Source organism: Belonocnema kinseyi, chromosome 4, assembly GCF_010883055.1.
Source record: "Belonocnema kinseyi isolate 2016_QV_RU_SX_M_011 chromosome 4, B_treatae_v1, whole genome shotgun sequence".
Taxonomy (NCBI): Eukaryota; Metazoa; Arthropoda; class Insecta; order Hymenoptera; family Cynipidae; genus Belonocnema; species Belonocnema kinseyi.
Window position 1 is genome coordinate 144,202,107 of NC_046660.1, and position 16,958 is coordinate 144,219,064.

General features: G+C 38.7%; 1 protein-coding gene across 13 annotated transcripts in view; it reads left to right on the forward strand.

Annotated features, from left to right (window-relative positions):
- The window catches only part of LOC117171332 (phosphoribosyl pyrophosphate synthase-associated protein 2), a 228,065-nt gene that overhangs the window by 91,720 nt on the left and 119,387 nt on the right, over nt 1-16,958 (forward strand). The window contains exon 1 of one of the 13 annotated variants that reach the window (XM_033358554.1): nt 10,291-10,467. The exons of the other annotated variants lie outside the window; for them this stretch is intronic. Coding sequence (XP_033214445.1) covers nt 10,466-10,467 — 2 coding nt within the window. The 5' untranslated portion in view covers nt 10,291-10,465. Of the gene's footprint in view, nt 1-10,290; nt 10,468-16,958 lie in introns of those variants that run through there. 13 annotated transcript variants of the gene reach the window in all.

Below are 16,958 nucleotides of genomic sequence, written 5' to 3' on the forward strand. Positions count from 1 at the left end.
AGCTATCTAAGGATGGTACTATAGAACGCCACCTCAAGGTAGGCCTAGTGGCGCCATCTCTTGGTCAGGCCGGAAACTTATCAATCCACCCTCGTATATAATCCGCCACGGATTAAGTGTTAAGTATCTGATGAGTTGACGCGCACTTGCTGATGATCTACGACGTTTCTTAGACTGCGAAAGGTGTTTAATCAACATTTTTTCTGAGCTGCTACAAGTACCCGATTGAATCTTAAGTGTTGAGGATGTTCAGTATATCTAGCGTGCACACCCAGATAACAATCGTGCGACGCACGCTTTAAGCACGCCTGCAACTTGCACGATGCGACCCATAGCGCACGCAAATAGCAAGCACATTCCGCGATTCCTCATGTTATTTCGTCGGAGTCCTTACCGTATACATATGACCAATGTGTCAATAATATTTTTTATCAAGCAAATTCGATTCAGTCTAATCAAAATAATATTTTATTTCAAATAAATTATGTCTTTATCTTATTTCAAGTTATATTTATACCTGCGTATTGTACATGCGCAGATGTCAAACTTCACGGTTTACCGGACATCTTTGCCGACCTTGCCATCAGACAGGTTATGTGAGCGTTAAGTTGTGGTGTACGAGTCATGCTTTTGAAGTAGAAAATTGCATCGAAATCTATAATATCTGTTAAAGTTATTGCAAAGTTATTTGCAAAGTTTATTTGTAAGAATATTATGCAATAGTTGCTTTCGACAATTAGAAACATAATTTTGTACAATTCTGGGCGTTTTAAAAGAAAAGCCCAAATTTTTGGCGAAAAGGAATACCTTCGATATTGTGTGGTTATCTTCATTTCATCAGTTCATGAATTCGCGAAATTCATTCTAGGGTGTCGGTAATTGATTTTGGATGTTCGCAAATCCAAAATCAATTACAAAGATATTGAATGTTAAAGATTCTTAGGAGGCGATATCTTAGGAATGAAGAAAGCAAAGAGCAATTATTGGAACATGGCCACCAATAAAAAAATACGTATAATTCCCTAAAAACTTTCTTTTGTTGGGTGTAGTTCACTGAGAGACACGTATGTCGTTCAATGGTTTTGAAGGTACAATAAGAATATTTCAAATCTATGAAATCTACTCAAATTTAAGACTAATATTTATTTAATTATATTTCAAAACATAATCAAAGCAAAAAATCACCAAAGTTATAACATTTACAACAATAAAAAAAAACGAAACTTAAAATTTTAAGCTGAAAAAAGCCCGTTATGGAAAAAAAATTGAAAAGAATAACAGCATTAATTTTTGAAAATCCTACCAGAATTATATAACAACTTTTGGAATTTTCTTGAAAAGTCTTAGCTTCAAATATGGATTCCACAAAACAGAATAAAATTGGAAGGGATGCACTTCATCGCCACGCGTGCACCGTGTACTTCATCGACACGCGTGCGACTCACACGAGATGCGTGACGGTTAATTCGCATTCGTGCCTGCACCGTGCGCGCCTATTGTCATCTGGGCATTGTCTGTAGCCGAGATCACAATATGTGTAATAGATGCATGTTTCACATTCCTCGATATTGACATTACTTTATGATTTGTCTCGCTATGCTTATGGATCTTGGCTGTATAGGTTTCTTGTAAATTTTTTTCGAACGGACAAGCAATGTCGATAATGCAGACTCATCCGCCTTTTTTCTCTCGCATCACGATGTCTGTTCGATTAGCTCGAATATAATAATCCGTCTAGATAACATCTTAATATAAGATGTAATCATTTTCTTCTGAAACGGTCGCTGGAATGAATTTATGAAAATTCATCCATTCTGTTGAGAATCTTTCATTTAGGGTGAGTTGTTGATTTATAATACATGCTACATCATTATGTCTGTACATGTACTTTCTCTGAGCCATTACGCGATAACCAACAATAATTTTCTGGAAAAGTACGTTGGAAAAATACTTCCGGTAATGGATATAGGACACCTTTTTCAGCCTATGGTTTCTGCACTGATATTCAAGACCTCTCAGGACAATTTTTGTGAATCACGCAGTTTATTGACATTGATAAAGTCTCTACCTCCTCAATATCGTGGTAGAATTACCCTTTCAAACGCCGAATTGATGTGATGCATTCGGTGCTTGGTCCTTTCAACGCGGATAGTTCTATTCAAACGTTCAAGTTCGGTTAGCTGATGTTAGTAAGCGTCGACGAGGCAAGAATTAAAATAATTGATTTTAAGGCTTATCGGTTTGCTGGTCAGATAAACTCTATACCAGTATACAAGTATACTATACTGGACCAGTGTAATGACAAGCCTTAACTACACTTATTTCAAGTTCGGTGTTGATTTTTTTATGAGCCCAAAGGAATACATCTGGGCATGGACGGCATAGGTGTTGATTGCTCTGATCTTGTTTACCGAGTTGAAATCACTCTTCAGTACCAACATGAGTTTTGTAGTGAGGCAAGTCGTTAAGCTTTTCTTAACTATCTTATGCTGAATACCCTTAGACTCAATGACACCCGCATGTTTATATGACTCGCTTTCAGTCATTGCGTCTAACGATCCTCGTTCTATCTCTCTAGCTTTGCGGTCCCTAATCCTCCGTGATTAAATACACAGTTATGTATTTATCTAATCTGAGCTCCATGTGGGTATTATTGGAAAATTTCTTTGTTACATGGAACACTTGCTGCAATTTCTGATTTGAACTAACGTATGGCCTCTGGTCATGCGTAGAAGTTGGGTGAGTTGAGGACCGTCCTCTTTTTCATGTATTATGAACCCATGAGCTATGCTATTTAGTGTTCTGCGCAGTGGATTCTGTTGAGAATATTTTTGATTATAATAAAATACCTCATTTCTTTTCGCGCTTTAATTCATATTTCTGTTGTGGCGCCGCCTTTTAAATTATATCTTCCGTTCTACCATAAGACTGAAATCAACTCTCAAGCTTTCGTTCGCTTACCTTTGCTTCGAATTGAGCATTTTTGTATCTTTATAATAATAATAATAATAATAATAATAAAGCTAATTTACAGTACACAATCAGATTTTCTTTTACGGTTTAGTTTTTTCAGAAAATTATATCTCCTTCTTACCAACAATCAAGAAAATTATACATGTAGTGTTTAGCGTCCGTCCTAAGCTTCGAGAACACTTTTAATGGATCCTGATGACTCCAGCATGCATTTCTACCTTACCGACATTGACACAAGAGCAGTACTAAACCAACTCTACTTTACCGACATCGAGAACATTTCACAGTGGAGACCATAGAATCAAGGATAGTAATCAATTCGCAAGAGCAATTGATGTTCTTCCTCAAACTATTGATGATCCAACACCAGCCCATCCTCCAGAGATGGATGGCCTTATACAACCATAGGCAGAAGCAGAGGTTCAGCAACCAAAAAAGCGACGAAAATGGACATACCGTATGAACAGAGATGTTATGCGCCTATATTTTTTGGCAGAGAAATGTGGATAAAATGTGAGGAGAGAATACCATAGACTCTTTTTACTTAAGTACCCAGAGCTAGCCACAAAAATAAATGAGCCGAATCTGGCAGATCAAAAACGCTCAATATCCGTAAACACACTGCTTTCGGCTGTTGAAATAGTTGCTATCAAAATGCAAGTGGCACAGCAGCTTTCTATTGATGAAATCGCCTTGCAAGATGTAGAGAAAGAAGACTTATTGATGCTGAAGGCATAGGTGCTAGGGATACTGAGCATCATGTAGCGGATCCATTAGAACCACATCCGGTTATTAATAACGATGATGTGGATAGGCAAATCCCAGGAAAAATACAGCACCTTGAAAGGAATTTTTGTGGAATTTTTGTCATGCTTTACTAGAGTTCAAATATGTAGAAGCAACACTAAGGCATTCGCTCCCCAAAATAAACATCACAGATGATCTGCGTGCACTAATAGCCCATCTCGACAGCAAGGTTTTACCTGCGTATTTGAACGTAGCACAAACTGCTTTAGAGTTTCAAACTCTTGTATACTGTGCAGCTGTGGCAACCGTTAGAACGTTGGGCCGGAAAACTAGGCCTGCAAATGCAGTTTTTGTCCAAGCAAGGGATCGAGATCCAACATGGAAGATCAGGTTGGATATGGATGTCAGCAAAGTAAGGTTCAAATTGGGTCGATTAACTCAATATAGAAAAAGAAATAGAACCAGAAAGCTGATAAAACATGTTACTAATATTATTCATCCTCAGCACATCGAGACATTAACACCAGCAATATTGGATGAGATTATAGACTCCCAACGACAGGGACTTGATGTTCTTATTGCCAGACTGCGTCGGTACAAGAAAAGTAGTGTACGAAGGCAACAAAATCGAAACTTTCAGACAGATGAAAGAAGGTTCTGTTTAGTGTTGAATCCATTGAGTAAAATAAATAAAAGTATGTCTCATGGATTCAGAATTCATGATAATGAGGATGGTCATCAAGTGACCCATCTTCTTTACATGGATGACCTGAAGCTGTACGCTAGTTCAGCCCAGAAACTGCAGCAAGTAATCGATATCACAAAGCAGTTTTCCAATGATATCCACATGTAGTTCAGACTAGATAAATGTAGAACAGTGCATTTAATCAGAGGGGAATTAGAAACCGCAGAGTTAGAGAACGAGTTCGAAAATGACATCGAGGTAATGGCTGCAGGTGAATCACATAAATATCTGGTTATTCTTGAATTTAAGGGTATTCAGCATACAATAGTTAAGACAAGCCTAACGACTGCCTTCACTACGAGACTCAGATTGATTATGAAGAGTTTTTCAATTCGGCAAACAAAATCAGGGCAATCAACATACATACCCTCCCTTTCCTCACGTACTCCTTCGGTCTCATAAAATGGTTTAACACCGACCTTGAAAAGTTAAACAAAATTGTTCGCGTAGAAATGACGAAGCACCGAATGCACCACAGAAATTCAGCGATTGAAAGGGTAGCTCTATCATGACATTTAGGGGTTGTCAGCACCAGGAATATTCGCAAAGACGTGTTAAATCAAGACGTGGTTGACCGGTGCCGATTATGTGGAGATAGTAATGAATCCATCGAGCACATTATTGATGGCTGTCGCGTAATGGCTCGGAGAGAATATACGCACAGACATAATGATGTAGCCGGCATTATACATCAACAACTTGCCCTAAACCTAGGACTTTTAAAATAATGGATGCTTTTCTATAAATAAATTCCAATGCCCGTTTAGAAAGCGAAGATTACATCTTATATTGGGATATTACTATCCAAACGGATCATTACATCCGGGCCAATTGACCTGACATCGTGATGGGAGAAAAAAAAGGTGGAGGAGTCTACATCATCGACATTGCTCGTCCTATTAACCGAAATTTGCAGTCAACCTATACAACCAAGATCCATCAGTTTAGCGAGTTAAGGCATGAAGTAAAGACCATATAGAGGAATGTGAAACATGCATCTATTCTTCCTATTCTAATTTCGGCTACAGGCAATGTGCACGCAAGTTGCACTGAACATCTTAAACATTTAGGAGTCAGTAGGGTATTGGAAGCAGCGCAGAAGGCGGTTTTATTAAAGACCTGTCGCATTGTCAGAAACTTTCTTGAACATCAGGAAGTGAGCGACTAAAAATCCGTGAAGTGGTAGATGGCAGCTCTAAGAAAGCATTTAGATGTGACTGTTGTCACCTCCAACGCCCAAGTAAAAGTTTAATTAAAAATAAATAAATAAAAATAAAATTTAATATATAATACATATTGAATATATTAAATTTATTTCATATATATAATAATAAAAAATAAAATAAATAAATAAAAACAATTATTGCTTTCTTCTAGATAAAACATTTGCGTAATGCGCAAAAGAGGCAGGTGTACAGATGAATTTTGATATGGAGGGTTATGCATGGAATCCTGTTATGGTTATATAAATTAGACTTATTGCTTCCTTAAAGATTAAAGTTTCAACTAAAAATTCCTGTCCGTGAAAAACATTTTCCTGTGGTCTAGAATTTATCAGAGCTTAAAGATAAAGACGAATTATTATTTCAGTGTTTTTATTAAACTTTTACTCCAGTAAACCCGGTTATACATCATAGCCACGGACTAAGTCAGGTGAATGATGAGATTAGAATGTTATAAGTTAATTCAAATAATTTAATACGATGTTTGAAACCTCCTACGATGATGTTGTAGGTATACCATTACGAGTGGCCACGAGCGTTAGAGGTGACAACAGTCACATCTGGATGCTTTCTTAGAGCTACCATCTGCCACTCCACGGGTTTTTAGTCGCTCGCTTCCTGATGATCAAGGAAGTTTCTAACAATGCGACAGGTGTTTAATAAAACCGCCTGCGTGCATATTGCCTGTAGACGAAATCACAATGGGATGAATAGATGCATGATTCATATTCCTCCATATGGTCTTTACTTCATGCCTTAACTCGCTATACTTGTGGATCTTGGTTGTATAGGTTGACTGCAAATTTCTGTTAAGCGGACAACCAATGTCATTGATGTAGACTCTTCCACCTGTTTTTTCTCGCATCACGATGTCAGGTTGATTGGCCCGGATGTATTGGTCCGTTTGGATAGTAATATCCCAATATAAGATGTAATCTTGGCTTTCTCAAACGGACATTGGAATGTATCTATAGAAGGGCGTCCATTCTTTTAACAGTCATAGACTTCGGGCAAGTTGTTGATGTATAATGCCCGCTACATCATTATTTCTGTGCGTATATTTTCTCTGATCCATTACGCGACAGCCATTAATAATATGATCGATGGATTCATTGGTATCTCCACATAATCGGCACCAGTCAAACACGTCTTGATGTAACACGCGTTTGCGATAATTCCTGGTGCTAACAATCTTGTCCTGCATTGCAATGACGAATCCTTTCGTCTCTGAATACAGAACATCCTTTCTTAGCCAAATATTAGATGCCTCACTATCCACTTCATTCTGATCTAACGTTTTGGGGTGCTCATTGTATTTCTAATTGTTCTCATTGTATTTCTAATTCCTCTATGGTTTCTGCCCTGCTATTCAAGGCGCCATCTGAGGACAAATTTAAGGGCGTGTAGTCAAGATCCGCTTGAAAGATGGTACTGTAAAGCGCAACATTTCGTTTGCTCTTAAAATAGTCTCGCAACTGTATAACTTGTGACTTAGACAGTTTTTTGACATCTACAACGCCCCTACCCCCTAAATGTCGTGGTAGAACTACCCTTTCAATCGCTGAATTTCTGTGGTGCATTCGGTGCTTCGTCATTTCTACGCGAACAATTTTGTTTAACTTTTCAAGGTCGGTGTTAAACCATTTTATGAGACCGAAGGAGTACGTGAGGATAGGGATGGCATATGTGTTGTCGCCCTGATTTTTTTTGCCGAGTTGAGAAAACTCTTCATAATCAAGCTGAGTCTCGTAGTGAAGGCAGTCGTTAGGCTCGTATTAACTATCGTATGTTGAATACCCTTAAATTCAAGAATATCCAGATATTTATATGATTCGCCTGCTGCCATTGCTTCGATGTCATTTTCAAACTCATTCTCTAACTCTGCAGTCCCTAATTCCCCTCTGATTAAATGCACTGTTCTACATTTATCTAGCCCAAACTCCATGTGGATAGAATTAGAAAACTGCTTTGTGACATCGATCACTTGCTGCAGTTTCTGGGCTGAACTAGCGTACAACTTTAGGTCAACCATGTAAAGAAGATGGGTTACTTGATGACCATCCTCATTATCATGAATTCTGAACCCATGAGACATGCTGTTTAGTGTTTTGCTCAATGAATTGAACGCTATTGCTTGCCCTTGCTTCCTCCAGTTTGAAACCACGTAGTGTTCAAATTGCATCTGACCCAATTTGCACCTTACTGTGCTTACATCCATATCCAATCTGATGTTCTATGGTGGATCTTGATCCCTTTCTGGGACCAAAAACTGCATTTGCAGGCCTAATTTTCCCGCCCAACGTTCTAACGGTAGCCGCAACATGTGCTATTAGTGCACGCAGATCATTTGTGATGTTTATTTTGGGCAGAGAATGCCTTAGGGTTGGTTCTACATATCTGAACTCTAGTAAAGCATGACCAAAATTCCTTTCCAGGTGCTGTAGTTTTTCTAAGATTTCCCTATCCACATCATCGTTAGTTATATCCGGATGTGATTCTACTGGATCCGGTACATGATGTTCATTATCCCTAGCACCGATGTCTTCAGCATCAATGAAGTCTTCATTATCCACATCTTCGAAGGCGAGCTCATGAATAGGTAGCTGCCGTAGCTGCCATTCCTTCCGAGCTTGAGTTATTACTTCGCTCGTTGAGAGTTTAGCATTGAAGCCAGGAGTATTTTAGCCTGTCTGCAGCCAGAGACCAAACCCTACTCATGCTGATGTTCCTCGGCTAGCCACATTGAATAATCTACTGGAAATGTCTACAACTGGCTCGGGTCGCTAGCTTATTCAATGCCTCAAAGCAATCTCATACTAGTAGCGACGTGTTCGTTGTTCCATTCAGGGCCATTATAGCAGCCTTGCTATCTGAGTAGATACGAATGTTCCATGTTCCTCTTATTGCCATACCCCTCTGACTTATAGGCGCACTGGAGCATGGCCATAATCTCAGATTGTAGAACTGTGGCGTAGGACCCCATCGCAATTGTGAAGCCCATTCCATTCCTTCTACGATATATACCGGCTCCAGCGTTCCCCTTGTTTCTAGAGCCAAGATAAAGATATAGATATAGTTAAAATTGAAAATATTTAAAGTTAATCGCAAGGATTAAGAAAGAAAGGTATCTAAAATCGTAATAAAAGCAGTTTTTATGGTTGCCCATGTGTTGAGGGATTCTTGTCGCTTTATTCTAGTATCAAGTAGCAATCAGGTAGCGAGCGAGATTTTAGAAATATTTATGCATAGACAGTCTAAGGATGCACGCATTTCATTATACTCTGCTCTTGTTCTCTACCGATTACTTCTGTTTACTGATGTTTCAAAAGTTCGCTTTCTTAGTCAAACTAAAAGTTTGATATTCTTTTTTGTGTCGTGCGCTAGGTTCGTCAACCTCTCAACGAGATATATTTAACAAGATACTACACACAATTTCCAGACTAGACAGAGAGATTAGACAGCATGAATTTAATTTCAGTTTTTTCACGGACGTTGAATAAGTTTAAAAAATAAATATCAAGAGTTCACTGCCTGGCGCTTATCGCCCCTTATGTCATACAACGATATTCGATACGAGGTCGCATTCCTTTTTTATCTACAGATAAATGCTCGTTTTTAATTTTTAATTTTGAAAGGCCCGTTTTGCCTATTACACGTAAAAGATTTAAGATAATATTGATAAATGACGAAAGTTAATATAAGAAAATATTTCTAGATAAATAATAGATTTAATGCTTTTACGATGATTCATTCTGATAAAAATAGATATTTTGTGTTCCAATTGAATACAAAACAACGAAATGTTCTGACGTTTCGAAAACCAGTTCGAACCTGATTGACCAATAAAGTATTTTTTTTTAATCCAGGATGACGGAAAGCCAAATCGGATTGGTATTATATCCATGGTCCCTATTGATGTTATTAGAGTGTTTTAAGATTTCGATTGCTTCTCTATGTTTTCTTGGAAATATATTGTGTTTTTTTTGCGATGACTGTTGTCTTGTCAAATAAAATTTTATGTCCCGTTTTGATATAATGCTCAGCTACTATTGATTGCGTGAAATGTTTTATCCTGGTTTTACTCTCATGTTCCTTTATACGTTGCTCACCGCTCTCCCGGTTTCTCCAATATATACTTTACCCTCAGGTGGTTTAAATATGGTTTGGATGTTGTGATTGTTGAGAATTGTTCCTATTTGTTCTGTGACTCCTTGGATGCAGGGTAGGATTTGTTTAACGTTTTGTAATTTCTTTTGTAAGTTATCTTTATTTGTTATCGAGATAGCTCTGTATACAACGGAGTTAATGACAGATTGTTTTTGAGATGGGTGGTGGTGGGAGGAGGCATGTTGGTATCTGTTTGTATGGGTGGGTTTTCTCTAAACTGCATGTCCTATTGTGTTATTAGATCTTTTGGAAACTAATACGTCCAAGAAAGGCAATTTTCCATTTTGTTCAATTTCTATGGTGAACTGGATATTAGGATGTAATCGATTGATGAAGTTGAAAAACTTATTTAGTTTATCTCGTCCATGTCGCCAGATGACAAAAGTGTCGTCAACGTAGCGGAACCTACATTCTGTTGCAGGTGAGATTGGGGATCCCATTGCTGCTCCTGAGGTTTGTTAGCAGATAGATATTACTATCGAAGACCATAAAAACCTACCTTACCGATTTTCTGCAGCTTTAGAGGTTCGTGCTAAGTTTCCAGAATATTTCGAATGACGTCATCAAATTTTCACTGCGAAATTTCTGATTCCCATAAAATATTGATTTTATGTAAGTTTTAAATCAACATTTAGTAATAAAGAAATCTAAATTTATAGTTATAATACTTATAATGAAGTATCAATGATATTATAAACTGTTGTTATATTTATAACTGTTGCAGGTAATTATTTTTTCTTTTGAACTAAGTTTTTGTTTACTAAGTTGACATAGCCGAGTCAAAAGTCTGTTCATGATTCTGTTAATTAGAAATCTTTATCTGTTCAAAAAAGAACAGATGAGGAATTCTAATTAACAGAATCACGAAAATACTTTTGACTTGTCTATGTCAACTTAGTAAACGAAAAGTTAGTTTCATTAACAAGAGGTCTTAGGTTAATAAAGATTATGCTAGAGTGCACCACTATCGGGTACGGTACTTTTCATTTAGTTATAACGACGCTTCTCCTGTTAAATCTTAAATTCTCCTAAACCAAGGTAAATAAATTACCAAATTTATGAAAAAGAACAAATTCAGTTGAATAAACTCTTAAAATGTATGTGGAAGAACGATAAAGAATAGCGGAGGAGGTTAAGGATAAGATAATGATGTAGTTAAGACAAGCAGGTCCCTGCGTACTAGATGTATCTCCACTCTCCGCACTGCACATCTTGAATGATTTTAAATGAAGTTAAATAAACTCTAAAAAGTATGTGCAAGAAGAAGTAAGAATGAAGGAAGAGGAGGATGCGGGATAGGGGAATAAATAAATACACAGAAATTTCGAAAATTAGATTTATTTAACCTAGTTTCTTATGATAAACTTATATATATATATATATATATATATATAAATTAGGTGTTGCCAGTCTGTGAAGGAATCAATACGACGATCCAGCAAAAGTCTCGTGGACCCTAAGAACACGGAGCGACCCAAGGACTACCGTCTTCTGCATTTTTTCCGCAAGTGTTTTAGCATATTGTTGACACGCAGGGATGCTTTTTAGGCTATTAGCAAGTGAAAGCTTGGCACCTCCAAGAGCGCCGATGATAAGGACGATTAGTTTAACAGAATATTCCGGGTACAATCGTTGCAACTCCCTTATAATGTCTCGATACCTCGCTTTCTTTTCATTCTCCTTGCTTATGATGTTTTTGTTAGCTGGTGCCGAAAATTCGATAACGTGGTGGCTCTTATTTTCAAAGTTTGAATTTTCTTCACGCTAACCCCCATTTTGGTTCCATTTTATGTAGAAATAATTCGTGTAAAATTTGAGATTAATCGGACTAAGGGAAAGGGTGCCCCTCTCTAAGCCGAATCATTTACAACTTTCAATTCATTTACTAATTCAAGTCCTTTGACAAAAAATTCATTTTTAGGCCACGTCGACGGTTCTGTCCTAAGAAATTCACCATTCAAGATAAATCTTTCGAAAAATCGTTTAGTGTCAGCTACCGGGATCGACAGCTTGATATTCATAAAGTTTTGAGAAAACCTTGAAATCCAGATAAGGTACTTGAGCAGCAAAAGGCGCACAAAACGATGCTTCGACGTACACACTAACAATGAAAATGCAAATATCGTAGATCGCATTCTCTCCTTCTAGAGTTAATACAAATTCGCGACAAAAGAGAAAAATTGTCAAGCAATAAATAGCGTTTGCCATCCACCTTGCATGATGGATAGTCCCCGGAATACGGAAAAATACTCCACGAGGTGGTACTTCGCCAAGGAAAATCATTACTAATTCTAAAAATTCCCTATAATCCTCTCTAGGCTGCTGTTCCTTCAAAGTATTTTTTACAAAATGAAGGATTCGAGATACGTCGCCTTTATTGAAGGGTCCTTTGACCTTTTCGTTTTTAATCCCTGATTTGAAATGATTAACATTGATTCCAGGCCAAGCTTTTTGAAAATTTTTAAAGATCAATACAATCGGACCTGTAGTTTTACCCATCTTTTCCTCGAAAACGGTTCTAAGAATAATTTCATATATATGATGTCTACAAGCAAAGTACAAAAGATCTTTTTCTAACATATTTTCTATCAAAACGCACGCACCTCTATAACTTCCAATATTCGGTGCTGTTGTATCGAAAATTAATGCTTTAACACAATCTTGGAAACCACACTCAACAAGAATTTCACAAACAGCAGATGGCTGATCTTTTTCAGTCCCATATTGCAGTACAGGCACTCCAAGAAGTTGTTCAGCATCGCCATTCGAAAGAATTACAGGAAGTCGATCAACGGTCTCCTGACCTGTTGTCCCAACTGATAGCGCTTGTAGATGGCGTCAATTCGGCAGTTTCAGCTTTAAAAGAAAAAGAAGAGATTCAATGATGCAAATTTAATTAAAAAACTGAAATGTGGAAAAATTAGGAGTAGTGCAAATTGCGTGATTGAAATTTTTTTATACATTACTCACTTAGATGTTTAATTTCAAGATCGCTTTGCTCTTTTCTCATCAACGCTGCCTCTTCTCGTTCTGCAATTTTTCATTCGCTTATAACTTCCTTGTAATCGACTCCGAACATGGCCCTTGTCAACGATGAGTTTAACAGAATATTCCGGGTAAAATCGTTGCAACTCCCTTATAAGGTCTCTATACCTCTCTTTCTTTTCAATCCCCTTGGCTATGATGTTTTTATCAGCTGGGGCCGAAAATTCGATAACGACCATGGTTCGCTTCTTGAAGTCAAGAAGAATCATGTCAGGCCTCGAGTGTGTAACAGAAACAATTGTCGAGAATATAAAATTCAAGTATATGCGGCACTTTCCATTCTCGACAATTGCCTCGATTTCCCTAGGAGCATTTAGAGGAGCGATAATAAGGTTAATGCCGCACGAGGGTCAGAGATGGTAATAAAGCACTCTTAGTGCCGCATCGTGCTTTTGGATGTAGGTGGTTCCCGCATGAGTTGGACAACTAGATAGAATGTGAGCTAAATGCTCAAAATGTGGCGACGGTATGTTAAAGTGGAAATGACATCGTCTTGGCATGCCAAACTGATACCCTCCGTACCAGACTTCAATCCGGGCGATTTAAGGAAAGCAAAGATTAGCTCACACGACATTGACTGATCCTCCACATTTCTGTGGAAGATACCGTGCATCCTCTTATGGAGGAGCTGTTTACGAAATTTTTTCTCTTGTGCTTTCTTAATCCGGGCTTTCAGGAGTGAGTACTCGAGATAGCATTTTGTTCACCCCTAATACTGAAGTTAAGTCCGAGTGTTTCAGCAACCTTTTCCGCTGCTTTGTACAAAAAAACTCTTTTGGTCACTTCTTCGTGATTCCTGACAATTTTAAGAAGAGGTTCTCTTCCATTTGCGACTATATGTGCTGTACCCAGAATAATCCTGTTGTGAAGACATTCAAGACTCAATATTCCGCGACCACCTTGACGGCGTGAGGTGTACAGTCGCGGAACAGAAGACTTAAGATGCATGCTTTGTTCATGTGCGTAACCTTTCTTGTCCCGATATCAAGGGATCTGAGCTCGTTCTTCATTCATGGAACTACTCCAATTGAATAGAGTGCTACCGGGACGGCAAACATGTTCGTTGCAGATACTTTGTTCCTCGCCGACCGTTCGGAAGAGCAAATATGCCGGATGAGACGTTTGTATCTGCTTCTGGGAGTATCCTTTATAGATGTCACATCCTGAATGCGGCTCTGTGGCACGCCCAGATATGTATAAGTCTCTCCAGCGCAAAGGTGTCACCTAGCGCTTCTATCAACGAGCTCAGGATCTTCAAGGATTCCATTAAGTTTTTCTCGCTTCAAATGAACCTTGGCGCATTTGTCTAACCCAAATTCCATTCCAATTTCCTTAGTATATCCTTCGATAATCCCTAGAGCTAGATGTAGTTGCTCTTTGTTTTTAGCATAGATCTTCAGATCGTCCATGTAAAATACATGAGTGACTTACTTTCGATCTGCAGGTTTGCCGAACAAGTACCCGTCGCAATGGCGAAGTGCTAGAGATAGTGGCAATAATGTAAGGCATAAGAAAAGTGGGCTCATGGTGTCGCTCTGAAAGACACCTCTCTGAAAGGCGACCTTGTTAGTTGTCACACGATTTTTCCCAGATAAGATAGTAAATCTGGTTTTCCAAAGCGGCGTCAATCTCTCTATGCACCTAACGATTTGCGAATGAACCTTTAAGCTTTCCAAAAGACAGATGATAAGTCTATGGGAGGTCGAATCGAAAGCTTTCCGATAATCAATCCAGACTATCGATAGGCGACGCTGGTAGAATGCTGCATCTTCGCAGACACATCTATCGATGAGCAGGTTCTCCCGACATCCCGTTACGCCTTTCTTTGAGCCTCGTTTTTCATACATTTCTTGCCACACAGGTTCAATTGCCCGAGAAATCCTATCATTTAGGGCAGCTGTTAATATCTTAGACAGTGTGTTCAGACGAGTGATTGGCCTGTAATTCTTCGGGTCAGCTAAGTTGCCTATTTTCGGCAGGAGTATTGTGCGCCCTTCCACCAACAACTCTGGAATCGGCTCTTCCGACTTCAAATATGAGGTGAAAATACGGGCTAAATGCTGACGGGTTGAAGAAAACTGCTTCCACCAGACGGTTTTGATACAATCTGGTCCCGGTGCGGAATAGTTCTTCATCCCTCTTAATACTTTTTTTACCTCCTCGGTAGTGATGGGTGGGCATTCTTCATCAGGTGTTATGAGGGCATCATACAGCTTTTTGAAGCTGTTTATGTTTTGTGAGTCTTCGTCCTGTCTATGTTGCTCTTCGTAGACTTCTCTCCAAAATACGTTGACCTCCTCTGGTTTGGGCGGGTGGTCGACAGTAACTGGAGGCTCTTGGATGAGTCGAGATGGTCAGAGAGAAGCTGTTGATTTTCTCTGACCCACATCTCCCTCCGCTCTAGACTTCTCTTAGCGTCATATAGTATCCGTATTCTCTCAACACTTTGCTGCCTAATGGTCAGCAGCTTTGACTTGTTAAGTGTGTGATAACGGGTCCGGAGTTCGCGCGCGAATTTTCAAACCTTGGTGGTAAAATTCCCGCCAGATGTGATGGAGTCAATCACACACTGAATGTGGGACGCGTACTTTCTTGCCCAGCATATCTTTATGGCAAGCTGATGCATTCGTCTTTTGGTCTTATGATGAACAGTTGGTTTTGTTCTACGGTTCGCATCGGCCAAAGTTCTCGCTGCATTATACACACAATAATTGATAGCTCAGAGATCGGATTCTTCGGAAAAATGTCCACGAAGCTCGTCATCCATTTCAGCTAGATCTTTGGGCGTGAGAGAAACCTTGGTGTTGATGTTTCTCCGGGTCATAAAGCATCGTTCTTCCTCTATTGGATGCCTACCTGCGGTTGGTCTTAGTGTCGCCTCTCTTTCTCTATTGCCGGCTTGTTCTAGCTGTGATAGAGTAGGCGTTCTGCTTACATAGCCCCTTTTTCGGAGTAGTTCGGTATGGTTTCGCAGACGTTGCTGCGATAAGTGCGATAGCTCCGGATGTTTCTCGCACCACAGAGCATGCAGCCGTGCCATGTAACCCCGTTCAGGAGCCACACTCGCATCGTAGCACTCTAGCAAGTCGTGGTGTTGTCACTGTTGTGCCAGACATTTATCAGCAAGGAAGCTCATACGGCTCGTAAGCTTGATCAAATACAGCTAAACTTATGGTTTGAGAAAGCATAAGTTCATTATACGGACCAGGAATAGCTGTTCAGCAGATGATTTCTGTAAGTAACCAAAAATTGATATTTTCTCCTATTTAAAAAAGTCGTTTTAAATCACTTTTACAGAACTTTGAAATACTTTTTTTTTCCTTCGAAAAAAATGTCAAACCCGAAGAAAGTTCTAATTTCACAATTTTTTCTGTTTTTTCTTAGTTCACACTGAAGAAAAATATATGCCAATTAAATTTTGTTTTCAGTCAAGAATTACGAGCTGCATCTTTCCCGCCGATTGGAAACTGCAGTTGCAAGGGGCTTATGAAACAGGCTAATAATTTTGCAGTTACTCATTGTTTCATGTTGAAAATTTTATGTATACATTTAAATTATAGATTAAAATATTCCTCAAAGTTAACTGGGCTCAGTGGTTTTCTTCTCTTCCAAAAAAATCCGCGCAGAACATCTTTGTTGGGGTCTTACAAAGCAGGACACCCCCTTAATACATAGTTCTCTCTCTCTCTCTCACCCCCCCCTCTCTAACCCACACATGCTGCAATCATTTTTAAATTGAAACATTTTTTTGTACATGTCTCTCTCTTACCCTCTCTATTTCTCTCCAATCTGCCCATGCTGCATATAATTTACCGTCTTTTTCTATTAATATACCTTTCTCTTTGTAACAATGTTTTAGAATGTTCTAAATTATAATGTACACGTCTAGATGCATTTGAAATGTAACGTTTTTGCAGCGTAAAGAATGTAATCCACCATTTTAAGTAACCTTGAAGTTGTTCCCGAAAAAATTATTTTCAGAAAATGCGCAGTAAAAAATTGAAACTGCACACGAACCACTAAATCGTAGAATACCGGTTAGGTAGCTTTTTATAGTC